General features: G+C 45.0%; 1 protein-coding gene across 3 annotated transcripts in view; it reads right to left on the bottom strand.

Moving 5' to 3' along the window:
* Positions 1–8686: 8686 nt before the first annotated feature.
* POP1 (POP1 homolog, ribonuclease P/MRP subunit) overlaps positions 8687–22695 on the bottom strand; it is a 37385-nt gene continuing 23376 nt past the window's right edge. For 2 of the 3 annotated variants that reach the window (XM_019925079.3, XM_073794617.1), the window contains exons 12-16: positions 20453–20568; positions 18205–18396; positions 16955–17109; positions 10538–10879; positions 8687–9597 (exon numbers count right to left, since the gene is read on the bottom strand). In XM_019925079.3, coding sequence (XP_019780638.2) covers positions 8943–9597; positions 10538–10879; positions 16955–17109; positions 18205–18396; positions 20453–20568 — 1460 coding nt within the window. In that variant the 3' untranslated portion in view covers positions 8687–8942. The remainder of the gene's footprint in view (positions 9598–10537; positions 10880–16954; positions 17110–18204; positions 18397–20452; positions 20569–22695) is intronic. The other variant, XM_019925080.3, reaches the window with a different exon arrangement.

Here is a 22695-nt window from a genome sequence, read left to right as displayed (position 1 = left end):
TGCTTCTCAAAGGCTGCTCAGGCTTGCGTGGGCGTGAAGTCGGTGGACAGGACCAACTCGGGGCATCCGAGACGCCTGATGAGACCAAATGCAATCAGACACTCTGACTTCTCTCCGTAGACGCTTTGGGCTCCATCTCTCAATAGCATAACCAGGGAGTCCGGTCCGGGCATCTCAGGCACGGCATCCAGCACTTAATGCCTAAGGGGCTCAGGCAAAACGCCATCCCAGGCGCCACTGGAGCGTCTCCAGTGGGAGCTTGCAGGGCTTGGCAAAGTACCCATGAGTTACTTAAAGGGACATCAGGACACTGGGACTCCAGGGCCATTAGATCTTGGAAGAAAGACAAGTTCCTGACCAGAATATTCAGAAATTAGAAACCAGGCCTGTTTAAAACACACACACAAACACACATACACACAAAAACCTTAGGTCCTGCTAATTCATAACACCCAAAAAGAGCGACATTCAAATTTGTGAAAAGTCAGTGAGCGGCAAAAATGTCAGAATCTTAGAAGTGGAAAAAAACCAAAAGATGCCTGTTCTGGTGATTCTCAGACATGATCCCACGAACGGCCTGTGTTGGAATCACAAAGGGAGCTTAATAAAAATTACAGATTTCAGGGCCACCGATGCTCAGAAATTTGTGTTTTTATCAAACTCCCCAGGTGCTTCTGATAACAACCAGGTTTAGAAACCACTGAATCGATCTGCTGCACCTGCAACTTTCCTGTGGCCGTGAATCCCCTAGCGACATTCTTCAAATGCAAACTCGTTTCAGGAGGTCTGGGGTACGGCCTGAGACCCTGCATTTCTAATGCTGATGCTGCTGGTCTCAGGACCACATTCTAAGTAGCAAGACTGGATAAAATGTGTGTATTTCTCAGACAGAAAAGACATGTCGAGGTAGAAACGTACCTTTCAACTATTCACGGGTAAGGAAAGAATTTATTAGTACAGGATGCTTGTGAGAGATACAAGCGGGCGGGCAAAGGAGTGGTGCCCTGAGAACTTACTGGGCTACAGTTTTATAATCAAAGGAAAAGTTGGGGGGAGGGGAAGACCACCTTCTTCCTCATTCTTGAGTAGACGTCACCGTTTCATCATCGGTTCCTCCCGCATGTCGGGCAGGGAGTTTTCTTGGTCCCTACATGGTCAAGCTGGGACTGTCATGGCACAATGGAAATAAGCAAAAAGGCAAGTAACGTAGTACACTAAAATATGATAAACCATCTCAGGTTTCAGTCTAATTTCATCTTTTCCTTGTATTTTTGTTTTTAGTGTGCACAGAAGAGCATGTCCCAGGATTCATTAACTTACTGACCTCACTGGGCAGGATGTGGGTCTCACGTTACCCTTGTTTTGTTGTTTGGGGGCATGTCTCATGCTTCTGTTGCATGTTTTGTTGCTAAGCAAGCCTGCTTTCTTGAGTGATCATTCATTTACAGGGGACTCCCATACTTGTTTTGTCTACTCGCAATCCCCCATGGGATTAATTTTTTTTTAACATCTTTATTGGAGTATAATTGCTTTACAAAGGTGTGTTAGTTTCTTCTTTATAACAAAGTGAATCAGTTATACATATACATATGTTCCCATATCTCTTCCCTCTTGCGTCTCCCTCCCTCCCACCCTCCCTATCCCACCCCTCTAGGTGGTCACAAAGCACCGAGCAGATATCCCTGTGCTATGCGGCTGCTTCCCACTAGCTATTTTATATTTGGTAGTGTATATATGTCCATGTCCATGCCTCTCTCTCGCTTTTAATCACCTACTTTGGCCCTTTTCTCTGTCCCTATCAATATTACCGAGGAAACGGATAAACTGAGCTGCAGGCATGGGGGAGGCTGAGACAGGAATCCCTGAGTTCGGAGGAAAACAATGAGGTGGGTGGGGACGAGCCAAAGGGAGCTGGAAGCTAGTTGGGCAAAAACGACGGGAGAGTCAGCCCTAGAGCCAGCAGAACATCTCCACTGGGGGATTTACTTACCAGACAGGAGTCCTGGGACTTGTTTCCTAACGATGGCTGCAGGCGTACAATGGGGAATATTCAGAACCATGCCAGGCGGGGCTCACCGAAGGAGAAAGGCTCTCCGCAGAGACACCCCACCCCCGGAAGGACAGGTGGCAGCGGCTGGACCATAGCTGTCCCCACTTTGGCAAGATCAGCTTCAGAGTCTACACGCCAACTGCTGGAACTTATTCCAGAAAACTCATCAAGCACCTCCCCATACAAGCGTGCACATGCGTGCGCCCCCCCCCCCCCCCGCCACACACACACACCCCTTGGCTTCTCAAAAGTGGCACCATGAGAGTCACCTATTCCGAGGGCTCTACCCCCGGGCACAGGTTTTGTTCAGCGCTGGCTGCAGCTCTGCCTTAGCTGCACCTCTTCTGCCTCGGGGCTTTGCACGGGCCTCCCTGGGATGCCCACGAGCAGATTCTGCCGTTCTAGCCCCTGTGCAAACCTGGAGGTGCAAGGAAATGAAGACTCCCTGGGGTAGCCCTTGCCCAGGAGGAATGAGAGCTGATGCAGAGATTCCCCTCTCCTGGGCCTCACGTGGACCGTGCGGGGTGCCCTTACTGTCCAGCTGTAAGGGCATGTCTCCACGGGTGACCAGCTGAATAATGCCCGCTTCATCGGCTCTCACTCCTTCTCCAGTTCCCTTTGCCCCGGCTCTGCATTCCCGTTCCCTTAGGTCACTTCCTAAAACAAACTACCTGCCCGTAAGCCATCCAGGCTCTGCTTTTGAGGAAAACCACGCTCACACACGCCTCAAGCAGTAGCGGCTAAATCCTGCAGAGCAAGGGAGGAGAAGGCTGGAGACTTCAGAGAGGACCCACAGTGAGCCAGAATGTTCGAGGTGCTCCCTAAAGCCAGCAGCCCCTGCCCGAGGCTCGTGCAGCAGTGCAGGGGTGTTCTGAGAACAAATTATGTCTTGTCCAAAAATTAATTTAAGGTCCTCTGTGAGATGCTGGAACCAAGAGAAGGGAAGCTAAAAGAAAGGAGGCTTGTTTAGACTGGAGAAGAGAAAGCAAAAAGGTTAATAACTGACTTCCTAAAAGTAAACTGCTTGTTCTCAATGTGAGCCCACGGAAGCAGGGAGGAGGGGAGACAGGCTGAAGCTGGGGCTAAAGGGCTAGGTTGCCCATCAGCATGCTGCCAAGGGGGAGATGGCATCTTCGGGTGAAGTAATGAGCTCCCTGTCATGGGAGGCATTCAGCAAACTTATTGGGGATAATGTGTATGGGATTTATTTTTTAGATGAGAGCTTTTCAATTTGTTTCTTCTCTAGGCCCCTCTTTAAAAATCACGGAGCCTTTTCAAAGTAGGATCTTGGGAGTAGGGGTCTGCCCCAGAAGAGAGAACATTGCTTGATCTGTAACCTCATAAACTCCCCCAGTCCAACAACACACACACACACACACACACACACACACACACACACACACACACACACACACACACACACACACACACACACACACACACACACACGACTGAATTGTATTCCACTTCTGATGTTATTCCACAGCAGGCGGTTTTCTCATGAGGTCTTGGCACCACCTAGTGGCTCCTTAGTCCATTACAACATATACTGGGGATAGATGGTATTGTAGTTTGAACACAAACACCCTCTTTGATTAAGACATCGATTCAACAAAAATATATTAAATACAAGATGTGGGTGAGGAATTCCCTGATGGTGCAGTGGTTAAGAATCCGCCTGCCAATGCAGGGGACACGGGTTCGATCCCTGGTCCAGGAAGATCCCACGTGCCGCGGAGCAACTAAGCCCGTGCACCACAACTACTGAGCCTGCGCTCTAGAGCCCGCGAGCCACTACTACTGAGCCCGCGTGCTGAAGCCCGCGCACCTACATCCTGTGCTCCACAACAAGAGAAGCCACAGCGCACCGCAACAATGACCCAATGCAGCCAAAAATAAATGAATGAATGAATTTTTAAAAAAAGATATGGGTGAGGGACTGTGCTAGAATCTGAGGTGCAAAGGTAACCAAATAAGACACGGTCTCCCCTTCGTGAAGCTCACAGCCTAATGGAAAGACAACAAACAAGTAAACAACAAAATAATCATTACACATCGTGCTGTCATCAGGAAATAAATCCATTGTGTGATAGAAAATAACGTAGGCAGGAGCGGGTCTCCCTGAGAAACATCAGGCCAAGCTCAGCAGGATGGGATGAGAGGGACAGGGGTGCAGAAAGCATGGGGGAGGGGTGACAACATTCCATGAAGGCAAAGCACAGCACACGTCTGGTGGCATCAAGAGCCTGGCTGGTCAAGGAGCCTAAAGATCAGTGTGTTCAGTGCAAAGTGAAGAGGACGAAGCGGGGTGCAATGAGGCTGGGGCAAGGACCTAGGAGTGGTCCACGTTTGTAAACACTTCCTTAAGCGAAAGCACACGGGTGGTTAGGGTGGGTTCTTCCAGAACAGTACCTGGTTGAATTTTAATTTTAAAAAAAGAAGAAGGAAAATGCCATTATGTGAACTTGGCCGTTTGCTCCAATGCAGCAGGACCCCATCCGGGGACATCAGTGACAGCTGCATGCCCTGCTGAAGACAGCCTACATCTATCTGCTCCTGCCCTGCATGATAAGCTGATAAGCTTCTGTGTCCTTGGCTAATTGCATTGAACCTCATATTAAAGTCTAGACCACGGGTTCTCAATCCTGGCTGCAAGTCACCTGGAACTCATAAGAATCCTAAAGTCAGGCCACACCCCTGACTCGTGAAGTCGGCATCCCTGGGGGTGGGCCTGAAGTAGGAGATAGGCCCCTGGACCAGACAGCTGGTGTTTGTCAAATGGAGCAAAAGTGAAGTTTTGTCCTCAGCCAGACGAGAATGACACCCGTTTCCCTTCCTTCATTGATATGGAGGGAATGAACTAGCAGTGGGGAATTTCTTGCAGCAGAAATAGAAATGAATTTTCCTTTTCCTAGGAGCAAGGGAAAAAAAGGGAACAGCAAACAGACCAGAGGAGAAATATAACCTGGCCTGAAAAAGTTAATCACTCCTAGTTTTGTTTTGTTTTGTTTTTTAATAAATTTATTTATTTGTGGCTGAGTTAGGTCTTTGTTACTGCGCGCAGGCTTTCTCTAGTTGTGGCAAGCGGGGGCTACTCTTCGTTGCGGTGCGCGGGCTTCTATCGCAGTGGCTTCTCTTGTTGCGGAGCACGTGCTCTAGAGCGCAGGCTCAGTAGTTGTGGTGCACGGGCTTAGTTGCTCCGCGGTATGTGCGATCTTCCCGGACCAGGGCTCGAACCTGCGTCCCCTGCATTGGCAGGCGGACTGTTACTAATCCGTCGTGTCTGTAACTAGATTTGTACTTCACAAAGCTAACCTCACTCCCTGACACTAGGTAAATTACACTCTGCACCTATCACCCCTAACTCTGTGTGAGTTACATCCTGTGCCTATCATTCCCTAACCTTATTACACCCTGGTGCTTACATTCCCTATGCCCCCTTCTAATAAATGACCCCCTTCTAACAAATCACCCCCTGTAGGGTCACCACTTCAGAGAAAAGGTTGCTGGCCGATAAACCAGAGACAAACGGACCCAATTACCAGAATACCAGACCCAAGTTACCGGGCTGCCTGATGCCAGCTATGACTGTTTTGAAATAATGCAAGGGAAAAAGAATACAAGGCCTTCACTACTCTGATCCTTATCACATACCCCGGACTGCAAGCCCCGCGTATAAAATCTTCTCCGATTCTCCGAGGAGGGAGGCGCAGTTCTTGAGGCTCTAGCCTGCTGTGTCTTCCCTTCTGCCTGGCAGAAAAATAAAGCCATCTCTCTCATCCTCCAAAACCTCTGTCTCCCTATTTCTGTTCGGCAACGGTGCACAGAGAAGCCGAGATTTTGGCAACATCACCTGCCACTGGCCGGGAAGAAAGAACTCACCCTGGGCAGGTGGCAGCCAAGACAGCAATGCAACATCGAGTACTAACTTCCGATAAAAGGAGAATGAACATTAGGGTCACGATAAGCTCCATAAGGAACTGACAACATGCACTTAGGCGGCGCATGTCCTGCATGGGTTTTTTATACACTATATATTGCTGATGCTATTTTCCTTAAAAGAAAACTGCCGCCATACATCTCAATGCCTAGAAGGATATGCACCAGAAAGGTAACTGGGCCTACAACCTGGATGGTGAAAATCCAGGTGACTTAAGTTTTGTGATGGTTGTTGCTTATCTGCATTCTCTAGGTTTTTATGATGAATGTGGATTATTAATATAAAAACATTACTTATGTACTATTTTTAAAAAGCAGAGCATAATCACACAGACAGAATTCTGTTTCATGCACAATTCAGGCGTGTAGCTGGTCCCGGGTGCTCAGCTCACAACCTGGCTGCTCAGGACACTTCCTGACCGAGTGAAATCTCTGCTGCTCAACCAGAGGGCGGGAGCCACACTGTCCTTATTCGGTTGCTCGGCAGACACCCAGTAGGATCACCATAAACACGTCCATTCATTTCATTGCTATAGAGAATAAGACCATTCCTATCAGTCTTTTTCACAACAGAAATGGACACTTTCCTGTTTATCTACTTATGCAAATTCTGTCACACTGTTTTGCAAGGTATATTTCATGAAACTAGCATTCTTCGGACAATAGGTATGCAAAAAAAAAAGTGGTGGTCTGTGAAAGACAGATGTCCTTCCTATCGGTATTTGCAGAGCCTCAACTATACAAATATTCATTGTGGATGTGCAATAGGAGGGTACAGTATATGGCCTTCCCCAAATTTATGTAGCCATGAAACACTTTTTTCCCAGGAAACATCTCCAGGGACCAGTGCTCCCAGGAATGTATTTTGGGAAATGCTAGTCTATCCTCTTAGCGCATAGTTCTTCAGAGCAATTGTGCCCTGTCCCCCGTGATGAGGGCAGGGCAGCAGGGCCCACGCGGGGTGCTGTACGGAATGAGACAGTGACACAGCTCGCTCAGACTTCTGTCATCAAGCGAGCTAAGCCACAGAAGTGGCTTAGAGCCTAGAAAATAAATGAGGAATGGCCCATCAAATATTAACAACCAAGCACCAGGTGCCATTTTAATTTATTCTGCTTACAGAAACCAAAAAAGAATTATACTATTTTTTTCAGTCTCATCTGCGTTGGACACAAATACTTTCAGAGGCAGAGTGAGAGGGAAAATGACAGACGTTTCACTGGCTACTGTAATACTGCTGTATCTCTTCCCAGCCTGTCACTCCCAAAGACAGTCACTGCCAAACGCTATTGCAGAAACACAATGCATTTACGTCAATAACACCTAACTGTACATTTAAATAAAAAATTAATACTAATCCCACCTAAGCTCTGCTAGAAATGTATGGCAGAAAACAACGGAGTAAGAGTATGAGTGAGACATATGAGTGTGAGTGCACAGCCACCAAAAGCTGATGAGCACCTAGCTTCCCTGCAAGTGAAAAAAAGCAGTGATGACGCTACTCTTCCATATGGGGCAGGATGAGACCCCTCTTTTATACCCTGCTCAAAATGTCAGGTGGACAATGGGACTGCATGAACGTTTAAAAGCAGCTCGACATTTTAGCTATCACCTTGCAGAGGTCATCGCTGCACTGCACGGCCGCACTTCCCAAAGTATGTCCCTAAGAACACTGGTCCTTGAAAACAGAATTTGGGGCTCAAAAAGATTTATAAAATACTATAAAAAAAAAAAGATACTATAGACTATCATCCACTTCTTGGAGAATCACAATATACATTATCACATGGAAGGTTCTAGAAGTCCTTTAAAAAGAAGTGCTTAACTGTATTTATTTATTTATTTATTTATTTATTTTTGGCTGCACTGGCAGCAGGGGCTACTCTTCATTGCGGTGCGCAGGCTTCTCATTACGGTGGCTTCTCTTGTTGCGGAGCATGGGCTCTAGGCACGCAGGCCTCAGCACTTGTGGCATGCGGGCTCAGTAGTTGTGGCTCACAGGCTCTAGAGCGCAGGCTCAGTAGTTTGTGGCGCACAGGCTTAGCTGTTCTGCGGCATGTGGGATCTTCCCGGACCAGGGCTCAAACCCATGTCCCCTGCATTGGCAGGTGGATTCTTAACCACTGTGTCACCAAGGAAGTTCCGCTTAACTGTATTTAACCCAGAATTTCCCACTCTGTCCTTGGACTCTTTTCCCTAGGTAACATACTTCATAGAACATATTTTGAGAAATGCTCCTCTGTGGCTTTGAAAAATTCTTTGCAGAAACAAAGCACAGAAAAATTAAGTAACTCCTGGAATCATGCGCTGGTCAACAACACAGAGGACGAGTGGTCATAAAACCACAGACCACCACTCTAGTTCCATCTCAACACTTTTGCCATAAACTGAACCTGCCTGAAAAGAGGCAACAATACGTTTTCCACGATTTCCTTCTTTATGGTGTAAAGCGTTGGGCATGCTGATCACAGTACAGAATTTAACGTGGCCCACAGGGGCCCATACTTCATGCACAGAGACCAGATGTTTCTAGTCTTTCCCACTTCTGTAACAATCAAATCATTAAACAACCGTCGTCGCTTATCACATGACTACAAGATTTTTCAAATAGACTTGACAGCCCTTTGTTCTTGAAAGGACACAAGAAAACAATAGGGCTTCTAATTATTTTCAGCAAGAATTACACAGACCAAGAAATCAAAATACAAAACCTTTTGGCTATATATGCCAAAAAATTTTAAAGTATTACAGCAAGGACAGGGAAAGATGGAAATCAAGGACATTACTGGAATGAGGTAAACATTTCATCCATTTGCATAAATACATAATTTTTTAAATTCTCGTTTCCAAGGAATTTAACATGATATATTGAAACGGAAGACAGCAAAAACAACTCTCCAGTTGTGGGACTTGGCAAACACAGTTATTATCTGTGCCAGGATGTAAACCGACCTCACACCTCAATAACGATTCTCGCAAATCGATACTGCAGAGAGGCAGGCGGCCTCAGCAACACGAGACCCCTCTCCACTCCTGGCTGGCTGGACAGCATATCCAGCAAGCCCGTCAAACTAACAAACCCCAGGGCTTCCCCACAGCCGACAGCCATGGAAAAATCTCCCTGTGTGACAAAGCCAAGGAGAACTCTGGAGCAGTGAGAAGTCACAACCGGGAGAGGGCCTGACCACAAGCCCAGGGTCAGAGGCTGCTGTCCAGCTGCAGAGTCCCCCTCTGCCAGGCCCTCGGATGCAGCACAGCCTCGCTTCTGCCTCTTCTCTAGTTTCTTCTTCTCCTTCTGTTTCCGGATCTGGCTCTTGAATGGGTCACTATGCTTGGGCTCCTGGGGCCCACAGTACAGCCGATCCTGGCTGAGCTGGAGGAGGTCCTCCTCAGCTGGAACACAGATCATGGTGTGCGGCTCGGGGCTGCCCTTCCTCAGCAGGGACAGCCTGACCCACGCCAGGGCCTTGGGGAAGCGGTCCAGGATGGACAGGCAGGCCTCTCTGCTCAATTCTTGCTGCCCTGTGCCAGGAGCTCGTGGGGCTGCCCGACTGTTCCCAGAACTGGGTCCACACCAGGCTGACAGCTGCCTCAGTAATTTTCTACTCCTGCATGAAGTAGGAGACACACGTTTTGAGGATATTTTGTTCAAGGGGAAAATATGCAGTTAGAAGACTGGACATTGCTGGAGTTCATTTGATTTTTTTGATACTCTATGGGGGGAAAGGATCAAAACTTCGATTTTTTAAAAATCAAAAATACACATTTGTGTAACGATAGTTTTCTTTTTATGTGTCTACTACTCTGAGACTCAAGGATTAAAGGTTTCAAGTTGAAGGCAGAGAAAAATGAGACAGTGGAGTAGAATCTATGGCTATATTCACAGTGAGAGGATTCGAGTAAAAAGGATTGATGTTTTGATGAAAAAAGAAACTCTAAGGGACACTTATCTGAAAAGTAAGAAGGAAGGATATGAAATTACTGTACAGAAAAATAAGTATAAAGCAAAGGGCTGGCACTCTTTTAAAATCAGAGCACAGAATAAAGGGTTAATGATAAGCAGAATCGGATAGCCTGCAGCAGCACTGAGAGAAGAACACATTTTACACAGTAACCTCTGTGATATGACAATATCACAATGAATGGGGATCTAGTCGGCCACAAATGCAGGTCATTCAAAAGCAATGGGAAGAAATCTAATTCAACGATCTAAAGAATGCTTGCAGGGGTTCTTCATTACTTAAGATCACAATCGTGAGGGGACTGCTTTGTGAGCAAAGACTAAATAAAATAGGTCATAAACTGCCCTGGTTTAGGTCTATTGACGCCATATTTTAAATCATTTCGTCAGTTAGCATCATGCCCCAAAGCAAATGTATGTGATTTAGCCTTTTCCCCGGGCCCTCTATGATTCACTGGCTTTCCCTTCCAGAAGGTCCATAAATTCACTTGGGCTTTGTGTAAAGGAGCAATGATAACTTTTACTTCCTGGTCAGTATCAAAAAAACAGACAATCCAAAAACGTACCCGGAAGTCGTGTGCACTTACCTCAGAACGCAGAGGAGACTGCCGGTGGCACCCTGGCCCACTACCCCCTCAGTCCCCGCCCGGGCTGGACCATCTGTATCCATCACTCCCTTGGGCTCGCTGGAGTCGTTTAGGGGTGTGCCCTCATCATCAGACAGCTGTCGAGTCCTTCCAGGCATGGGAGCACAAGGCACCACATCTCTCCTCAGGCTACTCTCCTCACCACCTGGAGAGGAAGCTGCAGACGATGCGTCTTGGGCCTGGACTCTTGATTCCCAGTCTCGAGTTAACTGCTCCCAGGGACAGCAGAAAGGTGCCAGGGTGCCAAGCTTAACGTAGTTGGGCCGTTTGGCCGGAGGGCGTCTAATGGAAATCAAAGAGGAGAACCAATTTTGAACAATTTAGGATGGACAATCAAAATAACCATGGCCACCGTACTCCATCTCTATTTTAAAAACAAACATACAAAAAAGTTTTCTAAGAAATACGATTTTAAAAAATAATAATAACCAACTCTAGTGGCTGAGCGTTTGTTTTCTTCGGTTTTTACTGTAATAGATGATGCGCCCACGAAGTCACCCTACGTGCCTCACTACGGGAGCGCCACTCCTGAAGAACTGCAGGTAAAGGGTGCTCCTGGAGCTGTGCAGTGATGCCCCTGAATACTCCCAGGGTTTGAAGTTCAAAAGGTGCAGAAGGGGGACTTCCCTGGTGGTCCAGTGGTTAAGAATCTGCCTTCCAATGCAGCGGACGCAGGTTCGATCCCTGGTCAGGAAACTAAGATCCCACATGCCATGGAGCAACTAAGCAACTCTGAGCCCACACACTCTGGAGCCCTCGTGCCCCAACTAGAAAGCCTATGCACCACAACTAGAGAGCCTGCACGCCACAACTACTGAGCCTGTGCACCACAACTATAGAGAAGCCCGCACACCACAACTAGAGAGCGCACCACAACTAGAGAGAAGCCCACGCGCTGCAACACAAGATCCCACGTGCTGCAACTAAGACCCGATGCAGCCAAAAATAAAAAAAATTTTTTTTAAAAAGGTACAAAAGGGGTGATGGTGAAGTTTCTCTCTCACCCTTGACCTCTGGTGACCCAGCTGTCCCCCACAGAGACAATATCATCATCTGTTTCTTATATATCCTTCTAGAGACATTTTATAAACTTACAAGCAGACATATACATATTTCTTTTTTTACCCATTTTACACAAATGGTGGCAAACTGATCCTATACTCTTTTGCTTAACTTTATTCATTTAACAAAATATCTTGGAGGTCATTTTATATTAGCACATCAAGACATCCCTCACTCTTTAGCACAAGTCTTATCCCACTGGATGGTTTATACCTTATTTAGACAGTCCTCTCCTCGAGGACATTTTGATTATTTTCAAGCTTTTGCTTCTACAAACGATGCTGCCATGAATGACCTTGAACATGTTGTACAAGTACAAGTATATCCACAGGATAAAGTCCTGGGAGTGGAAGTGCTAAGGCAACGAGTATTATTAGCTCTTGCAATTTTGACAGATATTCCAAACTGCCCTCCACATGGGTGATACCAAATGACTTTTCCAGCAACATGTAAGTGAGGGAGAACCTTCAAAAAACCACTAACTGGTGGGAACCAGGGCCTGCTCTGGTATGTAATGACCCCAAGAGGTAGGGAGCAGCCTGGCCATGGGCCCTTCCGGGCTGGGGTACTCTGTGGGAGTCCCAGCCTGCACCCTCAGGCTGATGGTCTCCTCGGGGACAGGCCCAGACATTCCTTCCCCCCTCTGTTTCTTACTGTGTGCTATGCCCTAGGACCTCAAATGGAAATGAACCTGTACACTTAATCAGAGGTTCAGTTTGAGCCTATATTCTGGAGACTGAACCAAACGTGTTCTGGCCTCCTGAGAGGGGCAGCTGGTGAAAAACCCTCTCAGGGTACTTGCCTCACCCAGAAACTTTTAAAAAGAGAGACGGGCAGTTTATAAAAAGAGAGACAAAAAATGGTGAAAACACTTAAGAGTACCCAACCTCACTTGTAAGCAAACAAACAAAAAATGAGAACGGTAAGATGCCATTTTTTCATGTATGTTTTGTCAGTATTAAGATTGGTAAGGACTTCCCTGGTGGCGCAGTGGTTAAGAATCCGCCTGCCAATGCAGGGGACACGGGTTTGAGCCCTGGTCCGGGAAGATCCCACATGCTGCGGAGCAACAGAGCCCATGTGTCACAACTACTGAGCCTGCGCTCTAGAGCCTGCGAGCCACAACTACTGAAGCCCGTGCGCCTAGAGCCTGTGCTCCACAACAAAGAGAAGCCACCACAACTGGAGAAAGCCCACGTGCAGAACAAAGACCCATCGCAGCCAAAAATAAATAAATAAATAATTTTTTTTAATTAATTAAAAAAATAAAATAAAAGATTGGTAATAGCCCACATTATCGGGACGTGAGGGAAAACAGGCACCCTCGGAACTAGCAGTAAAATTCTACACTAATACAAATAGCCATTTGCCAATGGTACGTCAAATCCTCAAAGCATGCAGCTTTTTTTTCTTTTTAACTAGAAATCTTATTTATGAGATTGAGCCTAAGGTCCTTCTTTGCCTTCTTTCCACTACAGCTCCTCTCAAGTGATAGCTCTTTCTTTTTCACACCCCACAGGCCTAGGGGTGGGCACATTCCTCCTGATGCCCCCAGACCGCTTTTCTTCTCTTTCCCGCTCCCCTGAGGCACAAGCCATCAGATAAACCTGGCTCTCCCTGCTCAGCCAGGGCCTCGGTCAACTCCCCAGGCACCCCATTCCCCGCCACTCTGCCTTCTGCTCCATCCCGACCCATTCATCCTTCTAGTACCCTGGCCCACCAGAAACTTCTCACACCTTTTACTTCCCCCCATCTCAACCACCCACTCTCCTGGTCACACCTTACCTTTTGGTCACTGCCAACACTTGCTCCACCTTAAAATCTCAATTTCAAGTATCCTTCACTCAGAATGACGCCTCCTATGTTGCCTGCCCATTTACCTCTCCACGGCAACAATTCCTCAACCACTGGAACTTCCTACGGTAAGTCCCCTACATACGAATGAGTTCCGTTCCAAGAGCGGATTCATAAGTCCAGTCTGTTCGTAAGTCCAACAAAGTTAGCCTAGGTACCCAACGAACACAATCGGCTATATAGTGCTATAATAGGTTTATAATATCAATACTTTTCACACAAATAATACATAGAAAACAAACACAAAAAATAAAGAAAACATTTTTAATCTTACAGTACGGTACCTTGAAAAGTACAGTAGTACAGTACAACAGCTGGCATACGGGGCTGGCATCGAGTGAACAGGCAAGAAGAGTTACTGACTGGAGGAGGGAGAGGAGGTGGGAGATGGTAGAGCTGAAGGATCCTCAGCAATAGGAGACGGAGGGCAGGCTGCAATCTCACTCACGCCTGACGCTGATGGAACACACGTTCACATCGTTGAAAGTTCGCAACTTGAAGGTTCGTATGTAGGAGACTCACTGTATTCGTTTACCACTTCATCACTGCTCACTACCGTCCTCACATCTCTCTCCTTGGAAGCCTAGATGCCACAGTTCCTAAGAGACACTTAGGAACTAAGTTCTCCTAAGAGAACTTAGTCACTCCCTTTACACATACCCCCAAGTCCCTCCTCCGGCAAAGCCCCTGCTGGTTACATTCAACCCTCCACTACCCCACGCCAGCACCTCATTGGCTGAACGTGGCTGGGGAAGAACATGCAGTAGTCCCGAAGGGTCTCACTATCAACACAACTTAAGCGGACTCCTACATTTCTTACAAATCTGATACGTTTCTCCAGTCGATTCTATCTTCCACTCTCCCAGAACACTGTTTATATCAATTCCTCTCTCCTCAAATCTCCAACAGCCTCTCTCCCCCTTATTCCTAGATGATAACCTTGCCTATTTTTCAGAGAAGACGGTCACAATCAGACTACCACCCAACCTCTGCGCAGAGTCTAGCCTACCGAAATCTGTATTCACATTTTCAGAGTCAGCCTTCCAGCCTTACTAAAAATAAGACAGCTAAGCCTGACCCTAAGGAATGCCACTCCTCCCCTTATGCCCTGGAGGCCACCCCGTCGTCCTCACTCAAGGGCTTTGCTCTGGCCATTTTAGCCTCCCTCCCCTTGCCTGGATCCCTCCCACTAGTGTAGAAACACGTACTTCCATCAAGAATAAGCTCCACAAGGGCACAGCAGACTTTGCCCGTCCTGTCCCCTGCTGCAGCCTCAGTGCCTAGAAAGGTTTCTGACACATGGCAAGTTCTAAGTCAACATGTGCTAAACGAATAGATCAGACAAATACGTAGAGATACAAATGGAAAGCTGTTCACAGAAGCACAGAGCAAAGATTCAGAAAGAACCTACAGGGCCACTGATAGATCACAGGACAGCCATACTGCATTGGCAAACGACACCTCACTGGGCAAACCTGGCCCACTGCCTGTTTTTGTATGACCCGCGAGCTAAGAATGGTTTTTACATTTTTCAATGGTTGAAAAAAACACAAGAGGGAATTCCCTGAAGGTCCAGTGGTTAGGACTCCGCGCTTCCACTGCAGGGGGCCCGGGTTTCATTCCTGGTTGGGGAACTAAGATCCCACAAGCCGCGCGGTGCGGCCAAAAAAAAGAAAAAAGGAAAGAAAAAAACACAAGAGAATAATATCGTGTGGCACATGAAAATGCTATGAAATTCAAATAGGATTGTCCATAGCGTGAGCCTGGAACACAGCCGTGCTCACTCATTTATGCGTCCTCTGAGGCTGCTTTCATGCCACATGGCAGAGTTGAGCAGCTGCCATGGAGACCAAAGGGCCCACAAAGCCAGAAATAGTTATCATCTGGCCCTTTACAGAAAGAGTTTGCCAACTCTTGGTTTAGAGTCATATTTATTGATATGGGAAAACTTTCCATAATACACAGCTAAATGAAAAAAGCAGGTTTCAAAATAGTAGATGTAATACAATGCCTTAAAAAAAATTTGTGTCTACGAAAAATTTGCATACATAAAAAAATCGAAAGGGTGAGAAATTAAGTATTACTGTCAATTATTATTTAACAAGCATGGAGAAGCCCCTGCACACTATGGGAGGCGTAGGATGTACGACACACAATGGCTGCCCTCAAAGGGCTTGTAAACCAGCAATCCAGGAACGTATCCCCGTTCACTCACTCACTCATTCATCCATCATTCAAACAATAGCCGGAAAGCCAAGCCAACTGTGGCCAAGCCTGTCTCTAGAGTTGCAGCCGGGCACAGGAGAGCACAACTGTGGAGTTCACAGTCAAGGAAATACAACATTCAATTAGTCACCCATTCATCAGTCAACAAAAAAACAGGTATTAAGGCCCACTGTGCACTAGGCACCGGCTAGATACTGCAGATGCCACAACAAACAAAGAGAGTTTTTGTGCTTCCCGAAGTCTACAGTTCAGTAGGAAATACAGGTGCCCTATGTTTCCTTTCCAGAGTATAAAGGAAATAAAACCCCTCACTGGCCACTCCTCCAATGGAAAAGAAAAAAGTCTAGATGGATAGATACCAAAATGTAAAAACAGTGCTATCTCTCCGGATAAAAGGAATACACCAGTTTATAAAGTATTTTTGCATGTTTCCATACTTTCATTAAAATTCATAAGTATGTACTCCATCTATAACCATTACGAAAGACACAATTTCCATTTTGAGGAGGCAGGGCTCAGTAGCGGGAATCAATTAACAAGCGCCCGGAACTCAGGTCCACAGCTTAGGTGTACACCATCATCAGTGAAGCAGATAACAAAGAGAAAGGCTTGTAACCTGCATGGGCTATAAAATTTAGATATAGGGCAATCTCCTGACCTAAGTAGCATCTTCTTAATTATGTCTTGGGAATGTTGACAAGTCTAAGAACTCCACATTATATAGTAAGAGTCCCTGAAGCCAGGACAAACATGATTGTTCAATGTGTCTTCCCCTTAAGACATCAAACTAGGGACTTCCCTGGTGATGCAGTGGTTAAGAACCCGCCTGCCGGGCTTCCCTGGTGGCACAGTGGTTAAGATTCCGCCTGCCAAGGCAGGGGACACGGGTTCGAGCCCTGGTCCAGGAAGATCCCACATGCTGCGGAGCAACTAAGCCCGTGCGCCACAACTACTGAGCCTGCTCTCTAGAGCCCATGAGCCACAACTACTGAAGCCCGCGTGCCACAACTACTGAAGCCCGCGTGCCTAGAGCCCATGCTCTGCAACAAGAGAAGCCACCGCAATAAGAAGACTGCGCACCTCAACGAAGAGCAGCCCCTGCTCGCCGCAACTAGACAAAGCCCACACTCAGCAATGAAGACCCAACGCAGCAAAAAATAAATAAATTTATTAAAAAAAAAAAAAGACATCAAACTAGAGAAGCCAGTTTCTTACCTTTTGTACTTTTCAAGAAGATTCTTAGCTTGCTCTTCAGCAAAGAGAATCCCAGCAGGGCAGTCTGGGAAATCACCTGGGACATTAGGTGACCTTTTATACTGAGAATGCACTACAGTCTCTTTTAATCCTCCAACTCTTGCACCTCGATAGATCTAAAAGAAACGCCAGAAAGATCCTGTCACTATACCAACTTAAAGTGAAACTGCTAAATTCTTTGTATGGAGAAAAATGGGAAACCTAAATACCCATCAAAAATAGAATGGATAAATACACTGGGGAACTACCCCACGATGGGTTACCATACAATAGTAAAAATGAACGAAATAGAGCTTCACCAATCAACATGGAAAAATCTCAATGTTGAGTGAATACTGCAAGTTGCAAAAGCATTTATACAAGGAATAAAGTTTAAAAACATGTCAAATATAGCTATTTTATTTTAGGATATACACACACACTTAATAAAGCTATAAAAACATGCATGATAGTGACAAACACCAAAAATAGGACTCGTGATTCCTTTAGAAGGAGAGAGGGAAATGGGATTGGAGAGGGATACACAGAGCGCTTCCAATGAACCTGTAATGTCTTATTTCTTAAGCTGGATGGCGGGTGAAAGGTACACAGGTATACCTTCTGTATGCTTAAAACAGTTCATAATTTTAAAGTTAGATTTAAAAATATTCCCACTCCTAAATGATTAACTGAATGTCCTTTGCACTACGCATAATCACTAAAATTAATTATCTGCCTGAATCTAACGGTCTTACATGTCATGTCCTTTATGCTTTCTAGCTCAAAGTAATTATTTAACCAGGAAAAAAAAAACACACATTAGATTTTTAATAAAATTTTTCGCTGCAGTTAATAAAAGAGGAATAAATGGAACAGCACGTAAAAAAAAACTGTATTCTATACGTCTATAAAAACGAAGTCTTTTGGCTTTTAAACTGTAACAAATTTCAAGTAAAGAAACCTCAACATTTTGTTGCCACTATTATTCAAAAATCAGGCCACTTTTAAAACCTCAAAAATTCAAAAAATGTCAGCACAACTCTTAGTAATGAAAACCGGGCTCCAGGGACTCTATGAAGTATCTTATATCCAGGATTATAGCTCAAAGGGCAGAAAACTAGCACTCAATTTCTAGGTCGTGCGTAAAGTCAGGAACATTTTCAGTGCTTGGCATTCACTAGGAATGTATTTTAAATGTTGTAACTGTTGGTCAGAATCGAAGAGTAACTTACAAATGGAATCCAGAAAGCCATGCCCCAGCCCTTTGGGAGGAGGACATCCCAGCCACTTCCCCAGCCTCGCTGGTCATCACCAGTCACTTTTCCTGGCTGTTGAATCAAAAGTATAGGAACCTTGGATTCATGGGGACCTAAAAAAAGCTGTGACCCGGGCACCAGCAATTCACTCCTCTTCCGGTTTAAATCCTGAAGTGGAAGAAAATAATTCAAGACAAACAACCCTAGTCTTCCGGGAGATCCTACTGGGTCTCCCTATAAGCAGCTTTACAAAGTTCAATGCTCTTTTAAAAAGCAAGAAAAAGGTGTTCTCAATAAATAAATGTGAGCCATTTTAAGTACAAGGTATTTCTCCCAGGATGATTTTCCTCTATACAAGTGCTTTGGTAGAAAATGCCAAATTGTCTTAAATTAGAAGATACTAAGTGATTCAAAGTAATAAAATAATATACATTCATTCTGCTAATTCCTTATCTATCAGGATTAATCTTACATTGTGATACTCTGTCCCTACATTTATTTTGGTTAAGATTGGTGGTCATGAAGTAAAAGGGCTATAAACAAGAACTTCTCAAGGAGGGGCACGTGGGAAAATACTCCAGCTTTTAAGAAAATTTCTCAGCAGGTCTTAAAAGAGAAGATGCTATAAATGATCTATTAAGTGGACTGCAGGGAGTGGATAACAACATCCTTGCAGTCTTGCCAGGTGGAGACAGGCCTGACGCTCAATTGAGAAGACTACACGGGAGACCACCTCCACGCTACAAAGTCTAACTCACGAATGCCCTTCATGCATGACCAAGTCCCGAGTCTCCTTTTTTTACCTTTGGTCAAGTTTCCACTACCTTCTACATATTGGGAATTCCAAAATGTCTATCTCTTTAGTCCCAACTTTTCCTCCTGGGATAGAAACCCGTCTCCTGGACATCTGCTCCTGGGACGTCCTGAGGCCCCTCAGTTTATCTGAGACTAAACTCATCTTCCCCGCTGCGTCACTCTCCTCCTGTGTGCCCCGGCTGGCTGGATGACATACAATTCTCACAGTTCATTAGCTCTTCGTTCATCCTTTCAAATGTTTAGTCTTCATTCATTTACTTGTTCATTCAAATATTTCCTAAGCACCTGTTATATGCCAGGCACTTAGCTAGAACTTGGGAAGACAGCAGTGACAAGTCAGACCTGGCTCTGCCTCTCTTTTAGCTGAGCTCCTAAAACCAAGCTAGACCATTAGGACCTAACCCACAGGCCTCCTCCTTTCTCACTTCCCATCTTCCAATCAACCACTGAGTCTAGGCAGTTTTACCTTCCAGGTATATGTATTAAACCCCAGCCCCTCCACTCCAGGCATACTGCCACACTTCAGGCCCCCATCATGCCATCTGGACTACTTCAAGGGTCTCTTCTAAGCCATCCAACCACAAGCCCTCTCTCCAGCTCTTCCGCCCCTTATCCCCGTCTCTAGTCTCCCCGTCTCTAGTCTCCGTAGCACTCCCAGACTGAAATCTGATCACGTCATGGCCCAACTTAAAATCTTCAATGGCCCCTGCATCTTCAGTCCAAATCCAAAAATGCCTCAAGGTCTTTTATGCTATAGCCCCTTTTTATCTCCTCAGTTCCATCTCCTACCCCACCCTTAACTCCAAGATACTGATCTACTTGGAGATTCCTGAACATGCCATCCTGTTTTTGGCCTGGGCCCTTGCGCTCATTCTCAACTCCAACAATCCTTTCTCCACTGTAGCCTTGGCTCCTGGCCCCTGGCCGCCAAGAAGCCTGGTTAATTCTCACCACACACCTAAGAGTTAGCTCAAATACCAGCTCCTCCACCCAGGAAGCTTTCCCCAGTTTCCCTAGTCCGGGCTCAGTACCCCTTCTTTGGGCTTCCTTTGTACTCTGTACTTCTTCAACCTAATCCTAGTCATCTACCCCATTATCTAATACAATACCTGGTGCTGACAGGAGCTCAATCATGGTGAAATTAATGACAGAGAACATTTAAGGGGAAAAATAGTAAAAGAAAAACAAATTAAACCATAAGATTATCATTTTAAGAAAAAGTCTTTGTATTAACCTTTTCTAGAGATTATTCTTCTCTAAGAACGGAAAATAGCATTGTATATATCGTAAGGGATCCAAAAATTGCAAATAAAAGGAAGTCTATGGGATTCTATTAAATATGAAAAAACGTTCATGGTCTCTAGAGTGATGAATTTCAGCCTGTTTTCACGACTTTACCATTAGTTACCTGATCCGAGATTTTATTCTCTGTGACACTCTTACAGATATCTTGGTTCCAAAGAAAGCTATGCGAACACTCCACAGGCACACCCTCCAGAAGCAGCTGTCTAACTTTCTCATTATCTAAGAGGGAAAAGAAATAGCCTTAAACCACATTCCTTAGATCAGTGAGGTCAACTTCTAAACAAAGCCAGGTGACCTTTTCTTACAAGAAACTATTCTATAGGCTCCCCTAGAAGCCTAACTTCTCTAGAGGAATTTATTTACTTGAGTAGAAATTGTTATTCTTACAGTTGGTTTCACAATCTGTGAAACAGCAAAGGCTCCTAAACTTATTTCTTTGACATTTATTTTTAGTCTGTAAGATGCAAACATTACATTAAATTGCCTCTAAATATCTGCCTGATTCCACATTTAAGATAATCACGTTCTAGGCATCACTGCAGAGGCGAACCATTTCTTGATTATATGCTCTTGACAGCACAAATCATATTTTAACTATTGGCTTCAGGGCTCTTTATATCATCCCTGACCCAATGGTCTTGAGCCAACAGATACCATCCTTTTCTTCTGTCCTATTACTTCAAGTCTCTGATTACCCTTTTTTATTGAATTGAATGTATTCCTTTCTGTAAAACGTATTTTTCTCAGTCCTTTAAAACGAATATATTTGTTGTGAAATATGTTGTTTCATCCCTTTAAACGAGCTACACCATGCCAAAAAGTACTCTAGTGGGAAAGGAGGAGGAATTTTTTCAGTTATAAACATATATATTGATAGAAGAGACTTCCTACATGCAATTTACTTAAACATTAGAGGGAAAAAAATCTTTCAAATCTTACTTTGTTGGACTGAAGAATTAAAAGTAAAAAGTCAGACAATTCATGAGTTTAGGCTAAGGTCCTAAAATGCCAACATAGAAAGGTCACTCAACCTGCATGGGTCTGATGGCTGAAAAAAGTAAGTTGGAAGTGACTTGGCCGTAATGTGACAGATGTCAGGGATAAACAAGTTAGAAAAACTTAACTGGTGAAAAGATCTGAGATGAAAGCTCCTTAAAAGCAGCAACTGCTTCTAGTGCAGCTGGAGAGAATAACCAGCAGCATCTCAAGTGACAAGGCGTGTGCTGTAAAAATTCACACGGCCTGTCTAGGAGCAAAAAAACCCCATCAAACAGCTGTCTGCCGAGAAGTCTTTCCTGTGGAGTGTTGCCATAGACCTGAGTGACAGAGCTGGGATTTTATTCAGATTTGGCCGCAGACAAAAGAGATGGCTAATACTTAGGGTGTAAAGGCATAGGAAAGCACAACTTCATCTTCAAATATTCTAAAAAATAATAAGTAAAAAGATGAAACAAAGTAGATGGTACATCCAGACAATGGAATATTATTCAGCACTAAAAAGAAATGAGCTATCAAACAACCTAACCCAAAAATGGGCAGAAGACCTAAACAGACATTTCTCCAAAGAAGATATACAGATTGCCAACAAACACATGAAAGGATGCTCAACATCATTAATCATTAGAGAAATGCAAATCAAAACTACAATGAGATATCATCTCACACCAGTCAGAATGGCCATCATCAAAAAATCTAGAAACAATAAATGCTGGAGAGGGTGTGGAGAAAAGGGAACACTCTTGCACTGTTGGTGGGAATGTGAATTGGTACAGCCACTATGGAGAACAGTATGGAGGTTCCTTAAAAAACTACAAATAGAACTACCATATGACCCAGCAATCCCACTACTGGGCATATGCCCTGAGAAAACCATAATTCAAAGAGTCATGTACCAAAATGTTCATTGCAGCTCTATTTACAATAGCCCAGAGATGGAAACAACCTAAGTGTCCATCAACAGACGAATGGATAAAGAAGATGTGGCACATATATACAATGGAATATTACTCAACCATAAAAAGAAACAAAATTGAGCTATTTGTAATGACAGACCTAGAGTCTGTCATACAGAGTGAAGTCAGAAAGAGAAAGACAAATACCGTATGCTAACACATATATATGGAATCTACAGAAAAAAAAAATGTCATGAAGAACCTATGGGTAAGACGGGAATAAAGACACAGACCTACTAGAGAATGGACTTGAGGATATGGGGAGGGGGAAGGGTAAGCTGGGACAAAGTGATAGAGTGGCATGGACATATACACTACCAAACGTAAAACAGATAGCTAGTGGGAAGCAGCCGCATAGCACAGGGAGATCAGCTCGGTGCTTTGTGACCACCTA

The sequence above is a fragment of the Tursiops truncatus genome, chromosome 17, assembly GCF_011762595.2.
Source record: "Tursiops truncatus isolate mTurTru1 chromosome 17, mTurTru1.mat.Y, whole genome shotgun sequence".
In the NCBI taxonomy this organism is placed as follows: domain Eukaryota; kingdom Metazoa; phylum Chordata; class Mammalia; order Artiodactyla; family Delphinidae; genus Tursiops; species Tursiops truncatus.
This window is presented reverse-complemented; position numbering and strand designations above follow the sequence as displayed.